This window comes from Dromiciops gliroides, chromosome 3, assembly GCF_019393635.1.
Source record: "Dromiciops gliroides isolate mDroGli1 chromosome 3, mDroGli1.pri, whole genome shotgun sequence".
Taxonomy (NCBI): Eukaryota; Metazoa; Chordata; class Mammalia; order Microbiotheria; family Microbiotheriidae; genus Dromiciops; species Dromiciops gliroides.
In genome coordinates this window covers 125,349,271-125,370,075 of record NC_057863.1, presented here as the reverse complement: position 1 = coordinate 125,370,075, position 20,805 = coordinate 125,349,271, and the positions used below count along the sequence as shown (strand labels likewise).

At 37.1% G+C, this 20,805-nt stretch overlaps 1 protein-coding gene across 13 annotated transcripts in view; it reads right to left on the bottom strand.

Moving 5' to 3' along the window:
- The window catches only part of LMO7 (LIM domain 7), a 252,651-nt gene that overhangs the window by 151,558 nt on the left and 80,288 nt on the right, over positions 1 to 20,805 (bottom strand). For all 13 annotated transcript variants that reach the window (XM_043992291.1, XM_043992292.1, XM_043992290.1 and 10 more), the window contains exon 3: positions 12,137 to 12,207. In XM_043992291.1, coding sequence (XP_043848226.1) covers positions 12,137 to 12,207 — 71 coding nt within the window. The remainder of the gene's footprint in view (positions 1 to 12,136; positions 12,208 to 20,805) is intronic.

Sequence of the window (20,805 nt, the reverse complement as noted above, 5' to 3'; positions counted from 1 at the left end):
AATCAGCCCTCAACTTTTACACTCACATATTTCTGCTCCAAGTATTTTTTTCTTTTTTCAATCTACTGCCCAGCCAACGCACCCATCCATTCTAATAGAGCTCGTTTGCAATGCACAAAGCTATGCCCTACAAAACTTACCTTTTTGGAGTCTTGGATCCCTTTGACAATCTGATGAAAGATATAGACTCCCTTCTTAGAATAATATTTTAAACAAATAAAATAAAATGCATATGGTTATGAAGGAAACCAATTATATTAAATAGTTATTTTAAAAAATTATTTTAAAACAAGTCGATGAACCCCAAGTTAAGAACTCCTACTCTAGAACCTTGCTAATGGCAATCTGGTTGTACCTGATGTCAAGACTATTAGAGGTGCTGCTGACAAAACTGTTCATAAAACGAGGTGGGCAATTTCTGTCAGACTCCATCTTTGTTCTTAAGAGCATGAACTCTGTATGATGGATGTTCCATTATGATGTCATTGGCAGGCAAATTCCTTCCTCAATAACTGCACTAGTTTCTCTTTATAATAATCATCACCGATACCCTGGCCAGTAGTGAGTTTCTCTGTTGAATACAGTTGTCACTTTATGTAAATTTGCATTACACAAATTTGACTTTACATAAAGAATTCTGAAAGGTGTGGGAAGATGTAACAGAAACATTTATGAAGAGAATTTAGAAAAAAAAAAGTGTGTCTGCATTCATTCCAGATTACGAAGTGTTTGAAGAAGTGAATAACAAGATTATAAAATTAGCCCAGGAATTGGAGCTAGAAGTAGATGAAAATGATGGGAAGGAGTTGATTGAGACTCATGGAAAAGAACTGTAGAATAAGGAGCTGTTAACCACACAGATTGGAGAAAAGAAAGGGAAGCTTCAGAACTTCAGGCCAAACCAAAAAAAAAAAACAAAAACAAAAACAAAAAACAAGTGGCAGAAGCATTTTATCATTTGAGTCCATTTTTTTTCTTATATTCAAAAAATAGATTTAAATACTTCAAAATTTTTTAAAATTCAAAGACTAAATGAGTATAATATTGCTTGCTATTGTCAGATGTAGAAAGGGTAAAAAGGGACTCATTGTCCAAACATCTCTCAATAACTTCATTAAAAAAAAAAAAAGGTGAAAAGCCAGCCACCAGGTTATAAAGGCTAGGTGCAGTGGGGTAAAGAAGGGGCAACATTCATCACAAGTTTACAGTATTGTACATGTTTTACCACTGACTTCACCTTTCATTTCATAATTCTGTTTATTATCATGATATGGTATTTAATATGTCTTTATTTTATGACTTGAGTGAAGGTATTATTTTGTGTATACCTTTGTTATATAAGCTAAGTGAAGTGGGCAGGTAGGGGCAAATTCACATTAAACAAAAATCACTTTACACACAGATCTACAGAATGGTCCACTTACATAAAGCGAGAATTGTATGTACTAAAATGAATATTATCCCCAGTCCCAAAGGAAAGCATGCTGGTTACCACCATAATCAGCAAAAGATTAAAAATAGTGATTCTGGATAAGAAGTATATATGAGAATGGCTTATGTTGAAAGATTGTGACAAGGATATGTGGTAAAAAAATATGAAAGTTTTTTAACAGTCGGTTAGGATAACTGAAAGACGCCAGTTTTTGAAGGACCACCCTTTTGGGGAGGAGACCAACGGCATAAGCTATGCCAGTCCGCCTGCTGCGCACGTCAGACTGCCTGCTACGCACTCGACTTCCAGGGTGGAGAGAACGGAAGTGGGGCTTTTTCCTGCTCTGCTGGTCTCCTGACTGTGCTGCACAGTCGGTCTCTCTCTCTCTCCAAAGGTGGCCTTCTCTTTTGGTGAGTTTTTATAAGGAATATAGACTAAGCTTAGACTTAAGACGATTTGTATTGTGTTTCTACTTTCCTATCCTTCTAATCAACATCACCTTGTGACTACCATAACAATAAAAGGTCTATCTAGAAAACCAAAAGCTTCTTCCATTTACTAGTCTGGGAGATAAATTAAGGGAAAGGTTAAGTAGGGGAGATTTATGATCTAATATCCAATTTTAAATCTCACAGATACTTCTTTCTCCAATAGATACTTCACAAAGCTGCCAAAAAAAACCCAAATTTACCTTCCTAATATATTCAATTCCATCACTCTCCCACTCAAAAACTGTCAGTGGCTCCTTTCTGAGAAGATAAAATACGGATTTCTTACCCTGGAATTCAAGACCTTTCATTCTTCTCTCCCAACCAATCACACACTTTTCCCAATCATGAACATATATTCTGCCCAAACTGCACTTCTACCTATTCTCCAAAGACAGAGGGCCCTCTTTGGCCTCTGCTCATGGTTAAAATGGATTGATGCCTATATTAAGAGATTTCCTCCATCTCCTCCTGTTAAAACCCTTCCTTTCCTCCAAGGCCCAGGTCAGGGGTCAGCTCCTCATGAAGTCTTCCCTGATCCACTAATCTAGGAGTTATTTCTTCTTTCTACCAATCTTTAATGTTTGCATATATTTAATTCTAATTTATACTTTATATTATATTTTATATAATATATTTGTATGTAAATTACATTATAATTTATACACATGCCATATTCCCCTTATCTTGCTATATTCCTTAAAAGCAAAGACTACGTATTCAACATTAAATTAAAAATTTTTTGAATGAATGAATAAATGAGGTGTCACTTGAGCTGAACTCTGAAGTATAGGTTGGAATTAGGCTTAATGAGCAAGGTAGGAAAGAGAGAAAGTCTTAGGGATAGAGAAAATATAATAAATACAAACAAAGTGCTAATACAGCACTGTGTAAGCCAAAGAACAAAAGCAACAAAGTACAGGGTGTGTTCAGAGAGACCCACTGCTAAGTCACTGATAAAGGTTGACCAGTGATGGTGTTACTAGATGTAAAGTGACTAGATTAGTTATGAAAAGCTAAGCAGAGATGCATATTTAACAAGGGTACAGAGAGCTGACCTCAGAATCAGGAAGACCAAGGTTCAGGAAGGAAAACGTACCTATGATACACCCTAGCTATATATCCCAGGACAAGTTATTTAAGGGCTTAATGCCTCAGACTCTTATACTATAGAAAGGTGCTGACTTGCACAGATAAAGTTTCTCACCCAGAGCTCCCTACAGCAGTGAAATCAAAAGTCCAATAAAAAAAATTTTTAAGTTAATAAGCAGGCATCTCCTAAGGAAAAGAGGTTGTTGCTATTGAGTTGTTTCTGACTCTCTGTGACCCCATTTGAAGTTTTCTTGGCAGAGATGCTAGAGTAGTTTGCCATTTCCTTCTCTAGCTCTTTTTTTTTTTTAAACAGATGAGGGAACTGCAGGAACAGCATTAAATGACTTGCCCAGGATCACACAGCTACTAAGTATCTAAGTCTAGATTTGAACTCTTCCTGACTTCAGGCCTGGCACTCTACCCACTATACCACCTATCTGCCCAAAGAAGAGAGGTTAGGCTGAAGTATATACAAATTCCATTTTGCCCATAATTTAAAAACTCTAACCTACAAAAATTTTGCTAATAATAGAATGACTATGACATTTGCCATCAGTTTTTAAATTTGGTTGAGCAAATCTATTATGGAATTGCTTTCCTCTGAGTCATTACAATTTTTTTTTTAAATGAATGAGGCAAATCAAACTATCAAAGGGACACAGAACTCAGTAAAATAAAATTCATTTGGAGGAACACAAGATCGAGAATATCAAGGGAAATAATGGGAAAAAAGGTAGGAATGAAAGGAATTAGTACTTCTAGGTTTCAAACTATATTAAAAAGCAGCAGGTATGAAAATCTTTTGGTATTGGTTAAAAAAATAAAGCAGTCAATGAATGGAACAGTCTAGACAAGGGAGAATCAGAAGTAATGGAATTCAGTTACAGTGTTCATTAAATCCAAAAATATAAATTATTTAGGAAAGCACTTCTTATTTGCTTTTTTTAAACTGCTGGAAAACTCAGAAGCAGTCTGGCAGAAATTAGACCAACATCTTACTCCACATTTCACAATAAATTTAAAATAGCAAAGACCATGCCATAAAAGAATTAGAAGAGATACAGATCCTACAGGTTTCATGGCTATAGGTAGGAGAGGGATTCTTAACCACACAATGGTAGAGACAATTACAAAAGATATGATAGTTCATTATGATTACATGAAATTGAAAATCATACACACAAACAAAACTAATGAGTTTAAGTTAATAAAGGAACTAATTAGATAGGGAAAATAATCTTTGTAACAAATATCTCAGGGGGCAGCTAGGTGGAGCAGTGGATAAAGCACTGGCCCTGAATTCAGGAGTACCTGAGTTCAAATCCAGCCTTGGACACTTGACACTTACTAGCTGTGTGACCCTGGGCAAGTCACTTAACCCTCATTGCCCTGCAAAAAAAAAAAAATCTCAGACAAGGGTTTAATAGCCAAGATATATAGACAACTAGATAGATAAATAGATGGATGTATAAAAAGTAAATAAATAGATAAATGGGAAGATAAATACATAAATAAAAATTATGTATATATGTGTGTACACACATGTGCATATGCATATATATGTACATACACACACATACATGCTATTCCCCAGGAGATAAATGGTCAAAGGATCTGAACAGTTTTCAAAAGAAGAAAGGCAAACTACTAAACTACATATTAAAAAATGTTCCAATCATTAATAATAAGAGAAATAGAGAAATTCAAATCAAAACAATCCTCACAACCAGCAAATTGGAAAAGGAAAAAAAAAAAGAGAGAATAGTCCAATTTGCAGGGGTTATGAAAAGCTAAGTATCCTAATGCATTGTTAGTTGAGCCATGAATCAGTATAATCATTCTGGAAAGCAATCTAGAATTATGCAAATAAAATGGCTAAAATTTCCATATCCTTTGATGTAATGATTCCACTACTAGGCTTATAGGCCAAGGCGGTTATTTTTAAGAAGAAATAACCCATCCATACCAAAATGTTTGTAGCACCACTTTTTGTGCTGCTTTGCCAAAGACAAAGTAGATGTCTATCCATTGTGAAAATGGCTAAATAAACTTCAGTACATGAATGTAATGCATGTTTTAACATCGTAAGAAATAATGAATATGAAAAATATAGAGAAGCATGGAAAGGTTCTGATGTAAAGTGAATTTCTCTCACTCCAATCCATCCTCCATAGAGATGCTAAGGTGATGTTCCTAAAGCAGAAATCTGACCTATCTCACTCCCTCTACTCAATGTGTTCCAGGGGCTCCCTACCACCTTTAGATTAAAATAAAGGAGCAGCTAGGTGGCGCAGTGAATAGAGCACCAGCCCTGGATTCAGGAGGACCTGAGTTCAAATCTGGCCTCAAACAGTTTACACACTTACTAGCTGTGTGACCCTGGGCAAGTCACTTAACCCCCACTGCCCAGCAAAAAAAAAAAAAAAAAAAATTTAAGGTAGCTTCCCACCAAACAAATAGTGATGCCTTGTTATTCATCCAGCTAGGCCTTCCCGGGCATGAATAAGAGTAAATTAATGTACAATCTAAACACCTGTATTTTTTGCTGGGGGGGGGGGAACTATTAAGGGAGCCATTAGCTTGGTACCTGTGAACTTGTTTTTAAAAAAAAATTTTGTGACCCTGGGCAAGTCACTTAACCCTCATTGTTCTGCAAAAAAAAAAAAAAACAAACCATATATATATTCTGTCCAAATGGACTCATTCAGAAATACCTCTCAACTATAAAAAAATTTTGATAACTAAATATCAATATATTTGGTTTCCTTTATAATTCTGTACATTTTATTTAATACATTTAAAAACATTCAGAGAGGGGCAGCTAGGTGGCGCAGTGGATAAAGCACAGGCCCTGGATTCAGAAGGACCTGAGTTCAAATCCAGCCTCAGACACTTGACACTAGCTGTGTGACCCTGGGCAAGTCACTTAACCCCCATTGCCCTGGCAAGAAGAAGAAGGAGGAGGAGGAGCAGCAGCAGCAGCAGCAGCAGCAGCAGCAGCAAAAACATTCAGAAAAGGGGTCCACAGGTTTCACCAGACAGCCAAAGGCATCCAAGATACCCAAAAGGTCAAGGACTCCTGTTCTATTAAAACATTATAAATTGGGCAGCTAGGTGGCACAGTGGATAAACCACTGGCCTTGGATTCAGGAGGGCCTGAGTTCAAATCCAGCCTCAGACACTTGACACTTACTGGCTGTGTGACCCTGGGCAAGTCACTTAACCCTCATTGCCCCACAAAAAAAAAAAAAAAAACAACACACATTATAAATTATCACCAGTTATAACTAAAGTTACGTAAACTTAAATCATTGCTCAAAGTAGTAAGCTAAACATATTCTAGTGCCTACCCACACTAAGATGCAACTATAATTAATAGAACTTTGGCTTTTCATAAACTGTGGTAAGAATACCTTTTAAATTCTGTTTGCAGGAACTTTGGCCATTGAAAAACTTGGGCTCTTGTACCCTCATCAATTACCTTCCATTTTTTCTGCATAGATTTTGCATATGCCTATTTACAAGTTCTTTGCCCTTTAGACTGTCAGCCTCCTGAGGGCAGGGACTATGATTGACTTTCTTTGTATCACCACCATTTAGCACAGTTCTTGGCACATAGTAAGCTCTGAATAAGATCTTGTTGACTGAATGATTTGACAATGTCTTTCATCCCACCAACTAGAGGCTACTCCAGTTTTCAGAGAGACTTTTTTTTTAATCAAAAAAGTTTTTAAGGACCTGCTTTAAACTTCTTCTAGAAAAGTGCTAATTTGCCTACCATAGTCTCAAAAGTGGATATTGCTTCTCTCCTCCATCTGACTTTGCATTTCCCTTCTAGTCAAAGCTCAGCTCAAGCACCAACTTCTACATAAAGCCTTTTCTTATTCCTACTCCATCCCACTCCCAGATGCTAGGGCCTTTTCCTCAAAAAATTGTTTTCATTTGTTTCTATGAAGATTTATAAATGTACATTTTTGTACAGACTTACAAATGTAAATGTTGTTTTCCAGATAGAATGTAAGCTCCCTGAGAGCAGGGGCTGTTTTATTTTGTTCTTTCTATCCCCAGAGCCTGTTACAGTGCCCAAGACACTGTAGGCACTTAATATATATTCAATAGTTGATTCCCCATCAGAAGATGGAAGAAAGACCAAGATTAACTTCTCAAGTCCGCACAAAAACTTCTCTATTTACTTTAGGATAAAATACTAACTTTCACAGCATTTGGGAAATGAGTAATGTACATGAAGCCTAAAAAGGTAGTTAGGAATTTAACTATGACATTTTAAAAAGTCAATCAAATCCTAAAGTCAACTAGGATTTATTGGAGCTTCTTGAGTAGAAGATTAATATTGGCAACTGTGAAGGATAGATTACAGAGGAAAAAAGCTGGAACAAAAGGATTCCAACAATGCTGCAAATGCTTCCAATGATGTTCAAAATATTTTGGGGATTCTTTTTAATTGTCTTCAAAGAATATGGAATATTTTCAGCATATGTATATTTATCTCTTTTTTATCTAGTGGTCAGGTGTATTTATCTTTTTTAGGGTAAATATTCTGTCATTCACAAAAGTCAGTAAAGATAATCAAGTTCAGTAATAACATTCTGCATGAAAATTAAGCCCCCAGAACATATAATTACACAGTTTTGAGATCATTTTTCTGTTCCATAAGCTGAATCTGAAAAAAAAAATTCTCAAAAGGAGTTCCAAATGTATTTTCAAAACTGGAGCCATTGAAGCATCATCAGTAAGTGTGCTGTAAACATTTTGAAAAAGAGTAATTTTTAAATATGTTTGGTTTTATTGCACTTTTTTGAAAAATACATTACCCCTATCTCATTACTTTATAGGCACACTATTTATCACTCATTTTGCACCTAGAATTAAAGCTTAGATTTTGTTCAGAACTTGTTTTGTAATGAATCATTGAAAAGTGCATATAAACCTCTTTTGGACTACTTTCAGCTAAGCTCCCTGCATCTTTAAAGGAATTCTCTCTTTTTCCCCCTTTGAACATGCTTCAATATAATTTAACAGAAAAGTTAAACAGAAATAATCTGCGTAAGGTGGCCAATTGGACTGATACCTACTAGGATTAAATATTCTAAACTTGGTATCACCAAAGGTATTTCAAATAAATGACAATTGTATTAGAATGATAACCAAGGACAAACACTGTCCCTCTTTGTCCTTGTTCATCTTGGCCTTTCTATACGCATCTGTTCTATATTCCTAAAAGGAGAGACTCCAAATACCTTGATAATCACTTGCTATAGGATCACGATGCTCTGTGGCATTATACAACACTGAAGTATTTACAAAGTCAGTTGACAATAAGAATACAGATTATTTCCTAGAGTCCTTGTCCACGTTTCTTTTCCTCACATAATTACCTTTAGTGACTCAACACAGCTGTCAGAATTCTAACAATCTGCTTAAGGGAAATAAAATACAACCTACCTCTGGCACACACATACACACACACACACACACACACATACATATACACACACATATCACTGATGGCTGGACCTGAACACATTCCACTCATACCTGTGTGGCAGCTTCAAATAATTAAATGCTCCTAAAGTTTGGGTGTGCTAGAGTTCAATTTACTGCTGCTCACTTATTATAGGATCACAGGATTTAGAATTGAAATGGACCTCAAAGATCATTTAGTCCAATCCCTTCCTTATAGAGATGAGGAAATAGACTCAGATCCAGGTCTTTTGCTTCTAAACCTTTTGACTAGTAGAACCAGGATGGCGAAGTACTTTGAGATCATTCCATGTGAAAATATGTAGGGGAAAAAATAGTCATTTAGTTTGAAGAAGAGAAGACCTGGTGGTGAGAGGAAGGAGACACATGATAGCCCTTAAAATACTTGAAGAGAGCTCTCATGAAGAAGAGAGACTCTGTTTGGTTTTAGAGGGAAGGATCAGGAACACTGGTGGAAGTAGAAATGAGACCAGTTTAATCATGACATCAGGGAAAATTTCATAGCAATTAGAAAGCAGAGTGAACTAGCTAAGAAGTAGTTTCTTTCTCCCCACTGGACATCTTCAAGCAGAATCTGTATGACCACTTGTCATGCATGTTGTAATGGGAATTCTTATTTTCACATATAGGGTAGAGTGGATGGACTGCCCAATGATACAATTTTGGGATTCTAATTCTGTAGCTAATAATAGCAGCTAGCATTTATATAATACTTTAAGGTTTGCACAGCACTTTATTGTTTATTTACCTCAGTTTATCCTCACTACAACCCTAGGAAGTAGGAGCCATTATTATCCCCGTTTCACAAATGAAGAAACTGAAGAAGACAGAGATTAAATTACTTGCCTGAGGCACACAGCTTGTAAGTTTCTTAGGCAGGATTTGAACTCATCTCCCTGACTCCAGGCCCACAACTCCGGGTTATATTCCTGCCTTACCTACACCATCATGCCACATCCTTTCTTCTAAACCTCTGCTGGCTCTCTCATCAGCTAAAGTCATAGTGTACAGGCCATATTTACTACCTGTGCCCCCCCAAAAGGATAACACATATGAGCAGCACAAAGTATCTGCTGTACTAGGCAAACCTGCTCAGTCACCATGACTCTGGGGCTGGCATGTTGTTTTATTTTGGCTACCAAAACCAGAGGAATGGTTTTGCACATCGCAGGGGTTCAATAAACATTTATTTAAAATAAATAGAGGGGGCAGCTAGGTGGAGCAGTGGATAAAGCACAGGCCCTGGATTCAGGAGGACCTGAGTTCAAATCCAGCCTCAGACACTTGACACTTACTAGCTGTGTGACCCTGGGCAAGTCACTTAAACCTCATTGCCCTGCGAAAAAAACCAAAAACAAAAAAACAAAACAAATAAAATAAATGGATACGGGCAACTGGTAGCGCAGTGGATAAAGAACCGGCCCTGGAGTCAGGAGGACCTGAGTTCAAATCTGGTCTCAGACACTTGATACTAGCTGTGTGACCCTAGGCAAGTCACTTAACCCCCATTGTCCCACAAAACAAACAAACAAATGGATGGACACACAAACGAACAAATAAATACATAAATGAATAAATGAATGAATAAGTAAATGAATGGATAAATAAATGAGTGATTGAATGAATAAATAGCTAGATAGATAAATAAACAAATGAAATTAAATAAATGAACAATGCATCAAAAAGGTTTTTATTAGATCTCACAATCACAATGTAGAATCTTCAAAAAAAAAATTATGTTGCTGCTTTAACTGTACCACAGTTTTCTAAATTGCTCTATTTAGTGTTGGGAGTTTTACACCAAGATGTATTTTGCTGATAAATATAAATACAACGTGCAGGTAATGAAATATTCACAATAAGATACACTAGACAGCAAAAGAAAGATCACAACTCCCTTCTCAAAACTACTTTGCAAACATAAACACTTTCACCCTTTGGAATCAAGAGAATAACAGAAAATACAGTAGGGTAGTGATAATTGGCACAATAATGTAAAGAGATAATTCTCAGGTGCTATATAATACTAATAGCATTGCCTAAGTGATACTAGGGCTATTAATTAGATTAGTATTAATAATAATCCTGAAATCATAACTGTTTAAAAATTAGATTACTACTAATAATAACATTAAAATAACTTTGTATTAAAAAATTACAGAACTGGCCCATGGTGTGTCATTTGAATTGTTTTTCTAGTAAAAATGGTGAGATATACTCATCAAGTCACAGAATCACAGCATCTCAGAGTTGAGAGGGCCTTCAGATATCCTCTAGTCCAATCTGTGCCTCTACAACATCCCCAGCAAATAATTATTCAACCTCCACTTAAAGATCTCCTAATAAGAAGAAACCTACCATACATACCAAGGTTGCCCATTCTATTCCTGAACCACTATTACTAGTAAAAACAATTCCTTACATCATACAGAAATATGTACATCTCTGCAACTATAACTCATTGTTCCTGGGTCTGTCCTACAGAGTCAAGAAAGATAAATCTATTTCCTCTTCAAATACATGAAAGTACCATGTTTTCCCAAATATTTCTCTTCACCAAGTTAAATATGTGCAGTTCCTTAAACCAATCTTCATATAGGGTAGTCTCACTGTCTCACCACCCGACTAACCCTCTTTTGGAGGCCCTCCATCCCACTAATTTCCCTTCCCAAAATGTGATGCCCAGAATTGAACATATTACTTAAGATGTGGTCTGACCAGCACAGAGTACAGTGGGGCCAACTCTCCCTCCAATCCTAGACACTATGCCGGTCAAGGCAGCCAAAGATCATATTCACTTTTTTGGCTACAACTTTGCACCACCAACTAACACTGAGTGCCTTATGAGCCACTAAACCTGCAGGTCTTTTGCATAGTTATCTAGCCATGGTTCCCCCATACTTGGGTTAAAAAACAGCTTCACAAGCATGGGATTTCCTATTTCTTTCTTAAAATTCATCTGATTCACCACATTAGATTCAAACTACTAAAGTCTCCTATCAGGGATGTGTTAGTTAAGCCTCCCAACTTTATGTCATCTGTGCTCAAGATCTCCCTACAAACTGACGGATTTTCATTAAGGACTACTTGGTGAGACCAGTCCTATCAAATTTCTACTAGGTGTACTTATGGGACCAAGAAAGGATAAATCTATTCCTTCTACCAAGGAACATATGGATTTGGTAAATCCACCTAAAGGTGCTAAATTTAGTGTACATCTCTCCACTTTGTCCACCAAGACAGCATAAAATTGTCTAGTAAATGCTTTGCTGAAATTTAGTGTGTGTATTTGTGTGTGTGTGTATACATGCACACACACACACACACACACACATATATATATATATACACATATGATATATATAATAATATATAAATTTATCATGTATATCTGTATCATACACACACAGCATATTTATCCCTGAGGCTAGCTCATCGAGAAAGAAAATAAGGCAGTTCATATTCTTTTTCCTAATCTCCTTGTGGCTGAGAGAACCCATTTGGAAGAAGGCAAGCTGGAGTTCAGGGTACAGTCTGGGGCCACAGAATAAAACAAAGCTAACTTCCTAAGGGAAAAAATAACACCTTTTAATAATTAAAAACAAATAGTGCACATACTTACTCACACAACAGGACACCATTTTCTAGAGATGCTCGAAAATCCTTGTTTTCAAAGTTTTTCTCAGTAACTGCCTAAAAGAAAGATTTCAATGTTAACTTTATTCAGGGCTAGCAACAAGTTGAATAAAAATATCTTAGAACTAGATATCAGACTGTGTAATTTGCATCTAATATTGTACTTGGAAAGTTTTTCAGTACCATCAATAAATGCTTTCTCAGGGGAAGAAATTAAGGTCTGTTCTTTATGCTCATGGAGAAGTTAACTATTTCAGTATGACCAACTACACCTAGAGGGAACAAAAATTACCATCTTCTGCATCATAGCCTTCTATTAAATACATAAAGTGAGATGTTAAGTAGGGGTTAGGAACTAGGGGTAGCTAGTTCCTAAAAGTGGATAGAGTGCAGGGCTTAGAGTCAGAAAGACCTGAGATCAAATCCAACCTCAGACACTTGCTAGATAGAAACCCTGGGCAAGTCGTTTGACTTATTTTTGCCTCAGTCTCTTCATCTGTAAAATGGGGATTAAAAGTAGAACCTATGGGGGGCAGCTGGGTGGCACAGTGGCTAAAGCACCAGCCCTGGATTCAGGAGGACCCGAGTTCAAATCCAATCTCAGACATTTGACACTTGCTAGCTGTGTGACCCTGGGCAAGTCACTTAACCCTCATTGCCCTGCAAAAAAAAAAAATAGAACCTACCTCTCAGGTATGTTGTGAAAATCAAGTACAATAATAATTATAAAGCACTTATCACAATGCTTATTATCACAGCGGTACACAGAAGATGCTGTGTAAATATTTACTATTGTTATCTAAAAGATATATGTATGTTACCAACTTTTCAAAAGCAATGTATGTTTTATATCAGAAGTAATGTTCTACTTCTTAAAAAAAAATTTTAAAACAGGAAAGGGATTGACTTTACTCACAGTAGCAATCGTCAGTATGAGGTTATATTAGAAGATTCAATGCCATATTGAAATCTCCTAAGCCTAGAACTTAAAAGCACCCAGTCAGTACAGTTGTACTTTTCCTTATGCTTTTATATGGATTTTCCTTGTATATCTCCTCAAAATAAATGGTCCATAAACACTGAATGACTAAAAATATGACCATTTTATTTAGTTATAAGAAAGGATAAAGAGTTATTTTCCCATTAGTTAGTCCTCTAAACCAGGGCAAAAAGGTAGGACAGGGGTTGCCGCTCTTACAACAATAAGAGTGAGCAATGCTTCCTTAACTAGTGTGAAGCCCGGGAAGTAACCTAACCACAATTCCTCCAGACCTGTAGGGCTGTTAGCATGTTCCTTAAGATGACTAAATGCAAACAGGTTACTTGAACAACTTAGGCTGGCTTCAATCTTTTCCCAGAGAACCCCAAACAGTGGCATGGAATTGGATTCCTTCCTTTAGTTCTTATATGTAATTATCCAAATGATACCTTTCAGATTCCTGCCTTGCTCTTTACTTCCACTACCACCCTAGTGTAGAACAGCATCATCATCTATATGGATTAGTAGAACAGATCCCTAATAGCTGTTTCTACTTCTCCTACCACCACTTCCCACCCCTCAAGTCCATCCTTACACCACTGCCAAACTAATCTTCACTATACATAGATCTGTCTCTCCTCTCAAAAATATTTATTGACTTTCTATTGCCTTTCAGATAAAATTCACAACCTCCTCCATAATCTGGTACAAGCCTGACTTTCTTCATACTACGTTTTCAAGTTCTAACAGGATGATTTACTATTCTTCTGCATACAACCGGGGATTTATCACTTCTCTCTTTTCCTCTGATTGTGCCTTTCCCTTTTTCTTAAGTGTTCTCCAGACCAACCTTCACCCATTTAATCCTACTAATCCTTCAAAATCCAAAACAACTGCCACCAAACACATGAAAAACTCAAAGTCCAAATGATCATCAATGCTGTTGTACCACCTTGGGAATTGTTGAAGTGGGGGAAGGGAGACATTGGGAAATGACAAAGTATGGAAATCCTAGCCAGGGTGATGTCAAAATCTCATGTACGGGGGCAGCTAGGTGGCACAGTGGATAAAGCACTGGCCTTGGATTCAGGAGTACCAGGGTTCAAATCCAGCCTCAGACACTTGACACTTACTAGCTGTGTGACCCTGGGCAGGTCACTTAACCCCCATTGCCCCGCAAAAAACAAACAAAAAAATCTCATGTACACTAAATAAATATTAAATTATTAATATACAGCAAGGGAAGTTGGAAAACAAAGACTTCTGGCTGAATCTGGACATCACATTGAACCAGTGGATGAAAGGGATACTTACAAATATCTAGGTTTTCTCCAGGTAAGACACATTAAGCATAAAGAAATGAAGGAGGGGCAGCTAGGTGGCACAGTGGATAAAGCACCAGCCCTGGATTCAGGAGGCCCCGAGTTCAAATCTGGCCTCAGATACTTGATATTTATTAGCTGTGTGACCCTGGGCAAATCACTTATCCCTCATTGTCCCGCAAAAAAAAAACAAAAATTGAGAAGGCTGAATATATTAAAAGATTTACTAGAAACTGAAATCAAAGCTGAATGGGAAGAACACATTTAAAGCATTAATACCTATGTAATACCAATCTTAATGTGTACTTTTGGAATTTTAATATAACTATAAATGTCCTAGAAATTACTCTCATAAAAATCTGTACAATATTAACAAAACATAGAGCCCATCACTCTAAGGCAGGTATAGACAAATTAATGCCTCCAAGTCAAAAAAGGAAAAGATGGTTAATAAAGATTCTTGAATCACATGATCAAGAGGTCAAAAGCCTATAGAAATATCTTTGGAAAAAGCTGGCATCACCTCAGTAAGCAATAATAAAGACTGGCAACAGGTACATATCATTGGATATAAGCAAAAGTGGCTTACCTCCAGAGGAGGCCCATGAAATAACTCAATCCCCTTTATGGGGAGATAGCCACAGGAACTCAATTGATAGAGAAGCACTGAAATATTGAATCATGAAAATTTATTTGTGAAAACAGAGGGATTTGCAAGAGCAATTCAGGACCAAGACACTGTCACCAGAAACTACAGAAGGGCTGTCCTTAGGAAACAAGACTTAGTGATAAACATACATTCTGTGATGAAATGGTAGTGAATCTACAGTATATCACTGCCAGCTATAAAAATTTGGCACCTACCAAATACTAGCAAGACATAACATGGTGACTAGACTTATGTCTTGTAAATTTACTGTCTTTCATGGCCTGACAAATCCCCATTCTATCAATACAAACCTGAAAATACCTGGAAACTCAGCCAGCAAACTACTGGAACTGGATTGTTATCACAAATAAAGCTTTTGTTCCTAATCCCCCAGACATAACATTGATTCAGAAAAATTTAAGGACACCATTTTAATAGATGTCACCACCTACTAATCTACATACTCCTAATTTATAAACTGCATAGAACAAAAAGCTTTTAAATTATAGAGACCTTGCAAGGAGATCAAAATCACATGGGAACAGAATGAAATATATATTCTCCTACCAATAACAAGAGATATAGTGAGATGTTCTCAGTTATGCCTTCAGAGGGTGAACTTACATTATAATACTTTTCCTCATTTGCAAAAAGCAGTTAATTTATCCATCTTTACAACAGTAAAATACCGAATATAGGGGACAGGTAGGTGGCACATTGGATAAAGCACTGGCCCTGGATTCAGGAGGACCTGAGTTCAAATCCAACCTCAGACACTTGACACTTACTAGCTGTGTCACCCTGGGGAAGTCACTTAACCCTCATTACCCCACCCAAAAAAATGCTGAATATAAAGGGATAATAATAGGATACAACTTGTCCCAGGATTCTTACTGTCAGAACCCCATTGCAAAAGATGAGAACAATATAACTACAATAACAACAAAGCTGAAAAAAACAAGATTATGGTAATAAATAATAATAACTGAGAGATAGTGTGTGGTAGTGGGTAGAGAGCTGATAGCAAAATCAGGAAGACCTGGATTCAAATCTTGCCTCTGACCCATTCTGACTGTGTGACCATGAACTTAACCTTTTATAAGCCCCAGGTATCTCTCTAAGATAGTAGGGTGAAGAACAGGGGCCTCTCTGCATTAACAAAGAATTTTTCCTAACTCAAATTCCCTCTACCAGTGTAATCACAATTTCCAGACCAAAAACAAACAAAAACAAAATAAATGTCTACAAAATGCAAAAAAGAAAGAAAAAGGACACATATTATGTCATTTGAGCCATACAATAACCCTATGAAATAGATATAGTTCAGACATTTTTTAGTCATGCCCAACTCTTTGTGACCCCATTTGGGGTTTTCTTTGCCATTTCCTTCTCTAGCTCATTTTACAGATGAAGAACTGAGGCAAGCAGGGTTAAATGACTTATCCAGGGTCACATAGCTACTAAGTGTCTGAGGCTGGATTTGCCCTCAGGAAGATGAGTCTTTCTGACTCTAGGCCAAATGGTATATCCACTGTATCACCTAGCTGCCCTAAGTGATAGGTAGAAATAGATATTAGAGGTATTATTATTTCCATTTTACAGAAGAAGAAACTGAGGCTCTGAAAAGTTAAATAACTTTTCTATGGTCATATAACTGGCAAATATTCAATTTAGGATTTGATCTCAGATCTTCCTGCCTCCAGATCTAGTCCCCTGACTCTCCAGACTACTTTTCCATCTCCTTCCCAGCGGCTTTCTCATGCTGGAATCATTTCCATCACAGCTGTTTCCTTCTCCTACCCATAAGCTCTTCCCAAAAATCTCCATTTGAGGAAGTACTCATGCCAGCCATGTTCACTTCTAAACTTTCTCAGTTCTAGCCTCTAAGGACTACTTTGCCACCTGATTCTCACCCCTTTCAGAGTCCTTTTAAGTGCTACAGGATTAGAATGTAAGCGCCCCGAGGGCAAGGACTGGGGATTGTCTTTCTTTTTTGTTGTTATCTTTATTCCCAGCACTTAGTAAAGTACTTTCTAGTCTATCAGTCACATCACAAGGCTTCTCTGGTAGTTATCCCAAACCCTCTTGGTAATGATCTTTCCTCTTTAAAACAAACAAACAAACAAACAAACCTCACATACCCCTTCATTTATGCCGTTTTTGAACATACTTACCATGTGATATTTGATTTTATGGTAACCTGTGCACGTGTCTTATCTCCCAATTAAATTAAAAGCTAAAAGGTGGTAGAGAGTATTTTATTATGCTTTATATTTTTCCCAGAAGTCAGAGCAGTGGTCTGCACACTGTAGGCACCTAATGTATTTTCTTAGCCACAAATGTTTCACAAATTGCAATGAAAGCTGATGAAAGTTAGTGAAAACACAATAAAACCTCATGTATCTAGAACTCTCAGTTACCCGGCAAGCACCTACATTTAGAACATAGCTGAGAACTGGAAAATTAAATATAAATTTGGTCACAAAAGGGGCAAGACTAGATGATCTATGACGTTCCTTCCAACTCTGTAATTCTGAAAATACTACACACACACCCCTGACAACAAAAACAAACAACAAATTAAAATTTTTAAGAAAATAATTTTTTAAAAACACAAGCAAGGATCACTCAATACAGGTGTCATGGGGTGCAGAGCACCCCAGAAGTTCTCTGGGGCACATCAAGGAAGCTTCTCCTTGAGAAACTAAACCAGAAGACAGATAAGGCCTAGAGAGATAAACTGAACCAAATCTGACTGAGCTAGCTTGGGATTCCTACCCTTCATTCTGGTCTCCCTTACCCTGGGGAGATAAATTTGGGTGTGGCTGCAGCCTTTCTGTTCTGAAAAGGGATCTGTAGCCACCCCTCACCCTATTCCTCTAGTCACTACCAGTGGGGGATGGTCTTCCACTCCTCACCCAATTCCCCCAGCTACCACCAGTGGGGGATGGTCCTCTCTCACTAAAGGGCAGATGGTCCACCCCCATCAGTCCTCTATAAAAGTACCTTCCAGTCTCCTGTTCGAGGAGATTTGGTACCTGACCCATGTGCTTTATGCCAATCTCCCCATGAAAGTCCAAGAATTTCTTTCATGGTTTCCCTCCCCCCACCCTTCCCTTCCCTTGCTCCTAAATAAACTATCACCTTATTCTAACTACTTTTTTGTGTGCAAGAGGGTGTAATTCTTTAAAGAGGAATTCCTAAGAACCCCATCCCCTAACTCAACCCATACCCCATTTCCCCCCATTACACAGGGGACAACCACAGATACACCTCAATAGTCCATGAGGGTGTCACTTTATTTTAGCACAATAAATGATAGCTGTTCCTAACAAGCTTTGATCACCAAGGAAAGTTTGTACTCTGAAGTATGCTCAATTAAAGAAAGCTGTTATAAAGAAGGAAAAAGAGGGGGGGCCCCTTTCCCCCTCCTGGGGAGAAAGCTGTTGTGTCCCATAAAGGTTGGGACTACAGAAACTATACCCACAAAGGGTATCCCCAAAGTTTAAGGTATTAAAGCTTAAGCCTTAACTAAGACTTTTGGGACATTGTATAATACATTTTGTACATCTTTCCATTGCAATCATTAGCTAAGAAACGTACTGATGGAGGGCAGCTAGGTGGCGCAGTGGAAAAAGCACCGGCCCTGGATTCAGGAGGACCTGAGTTCAAATTCGACCTCAGACACTTGACACTTACTAGCTGTGTGACCCTGGGCAAAGTCACTTAACTTTCATTGCCCCACAAAACAAAACAAAGGAAAAAAGAAAAAGAAAAGTATTGATGCTTAAAAGTTTATAAACTTTCAGGTATCCAGAAAATGCTTCCCAGTGATTCATTCCCTGGGGGGTTTTGATAGTTTTGACTTGCTTGCATTTTGGTGGTCTAGCTCCTAAATGCCCTCAGGTACCCACATGGAGAAATTTAACAGGACAATTTTTAAAGACTACCTTGACACTGTGAATGGTTTGCATATTGTTCCAAATCAAAACAACTAGAGAGGCCAAATAACCATATTTGTCCCCTAAATATTCTCTCTTCAAAAAAAAAAAAAAAAAGGCACAGGATTGGAGGAAAGAGAACTGGGTCTCCCTCTTGCCCAGGCTAGAAGCAAAGTGGCCATTCATGGGCCAAACTCCAATACTATTTAGCCTGCAAGCTTTGAGTTAACTCTATTTCCAACCTGAGCCAGCTCACCACACCTCCTGAAGCAGCCTGGTCACTCCCCACTTTTAGAAATTTAGTACCAATTCTCTACTGTTACTCAGTACTTCCAAGCTTAAGCCATTCACCAGCCTCAGTCTAGCCCAGTAGCAATGCCTGCTGGCCTTACACTCTTCTTAAGGGACTTATTTTTTAAAGCTATTAATTTCAAAGTAAGACCAAAAAAGGGCCTTAATATAGATTGAGTAATATATGCAAAGCTTTTTGCAAAATCTTACCACCATACTTATATATGAGCAATTATTAATATTCCTATCATCTTCTATAACTATAGTACTACATAATGAAAATACTCATTTTGAAATACCTCTACATCAAAAAACTAAAATTTGTTAAGTATATATTTAGTGTTGAGTATTTTATTATAAACTAACTCATTAAAATTGGTAATTCATGAGTAGCTAATATAAAAATTAACTTTTATTGATTGGAATAGTCAATTAAGACCCTACTGAATAGTTTTGGATAAATGAAATTACTGCACTAAATGATGAAGGCAATGATGATAATCAACTAGTACACCCAAAATTGCATGAAGGATGGGAAAATAACACATCTAAAATTTAAAACAATGGGAAGAAAATACTAACCATAGAACTCAGCATCATCCCTAAGTAATGACTCCCTGAAAAGTAGAACAGATCAAATAGAAATCAATGGTTCCATCAGACAGTAAGAAATATTGGAGCAAATTGAAAAGATTGAAAAAGTAATAGAAAAATATAACTTAATTTCAGAATCATTGGACTCTCTGAAAACCACGATTTTTTCCTAAAAGTCTAAACACTACATATTTCAAAAAATATCTGAAAAAAAAGCCCAGATCTACTAGAACCAGAAGACAAAGTAAAGATTGAAAAAATTCACTTAACCTGTAAGAAACTCTGAAACCCTGGGACACAGGAAGCACATTGCCTACCTTCTGACAAGACAGGTGATAGATTCAAAGTATGAAACGGGACATACAATTTTGGGCATGGCCGCTGTATGAACTTGTTTTGCTCAACTCTGCTTATTTGTTAAAAGAATTTTTTTTCTCAATTCTTTAACTGGAAGAGGAGAGTGGGGGAGGAGAAGAAGGATTATCAGTACTAATAGCCCCCTCACCAAAAGAAAAAGTTCACTGAAACATGTTAAAAGCAAAGAAGAATAGTGATTGTTCACATGAAAGCACAAGGAAGCAGGACAATTTTGAAAGTAGTGTATGGAATTTATTATGTGCTTTTTAAAAAATGGTATGAAATGGAGATCCATGGTTTCTTGCTAAATCTTTTTGTACTCTATTGCATATACAAAAATGCATTTTGTTGTTGTTGTTTAAATTCACATTTTTAGAAGTAAAACTACTTATCTCTAAACTCTAAATGGTGGCGACATGTGATATACTATTTTAAGATTGTAGTAAGTGCTCTACTATTATTATATAGAATGACCAGAGGGGAAGTTGTAGCCAAACAGACTTATGTGTCTTAGCCAAAAAG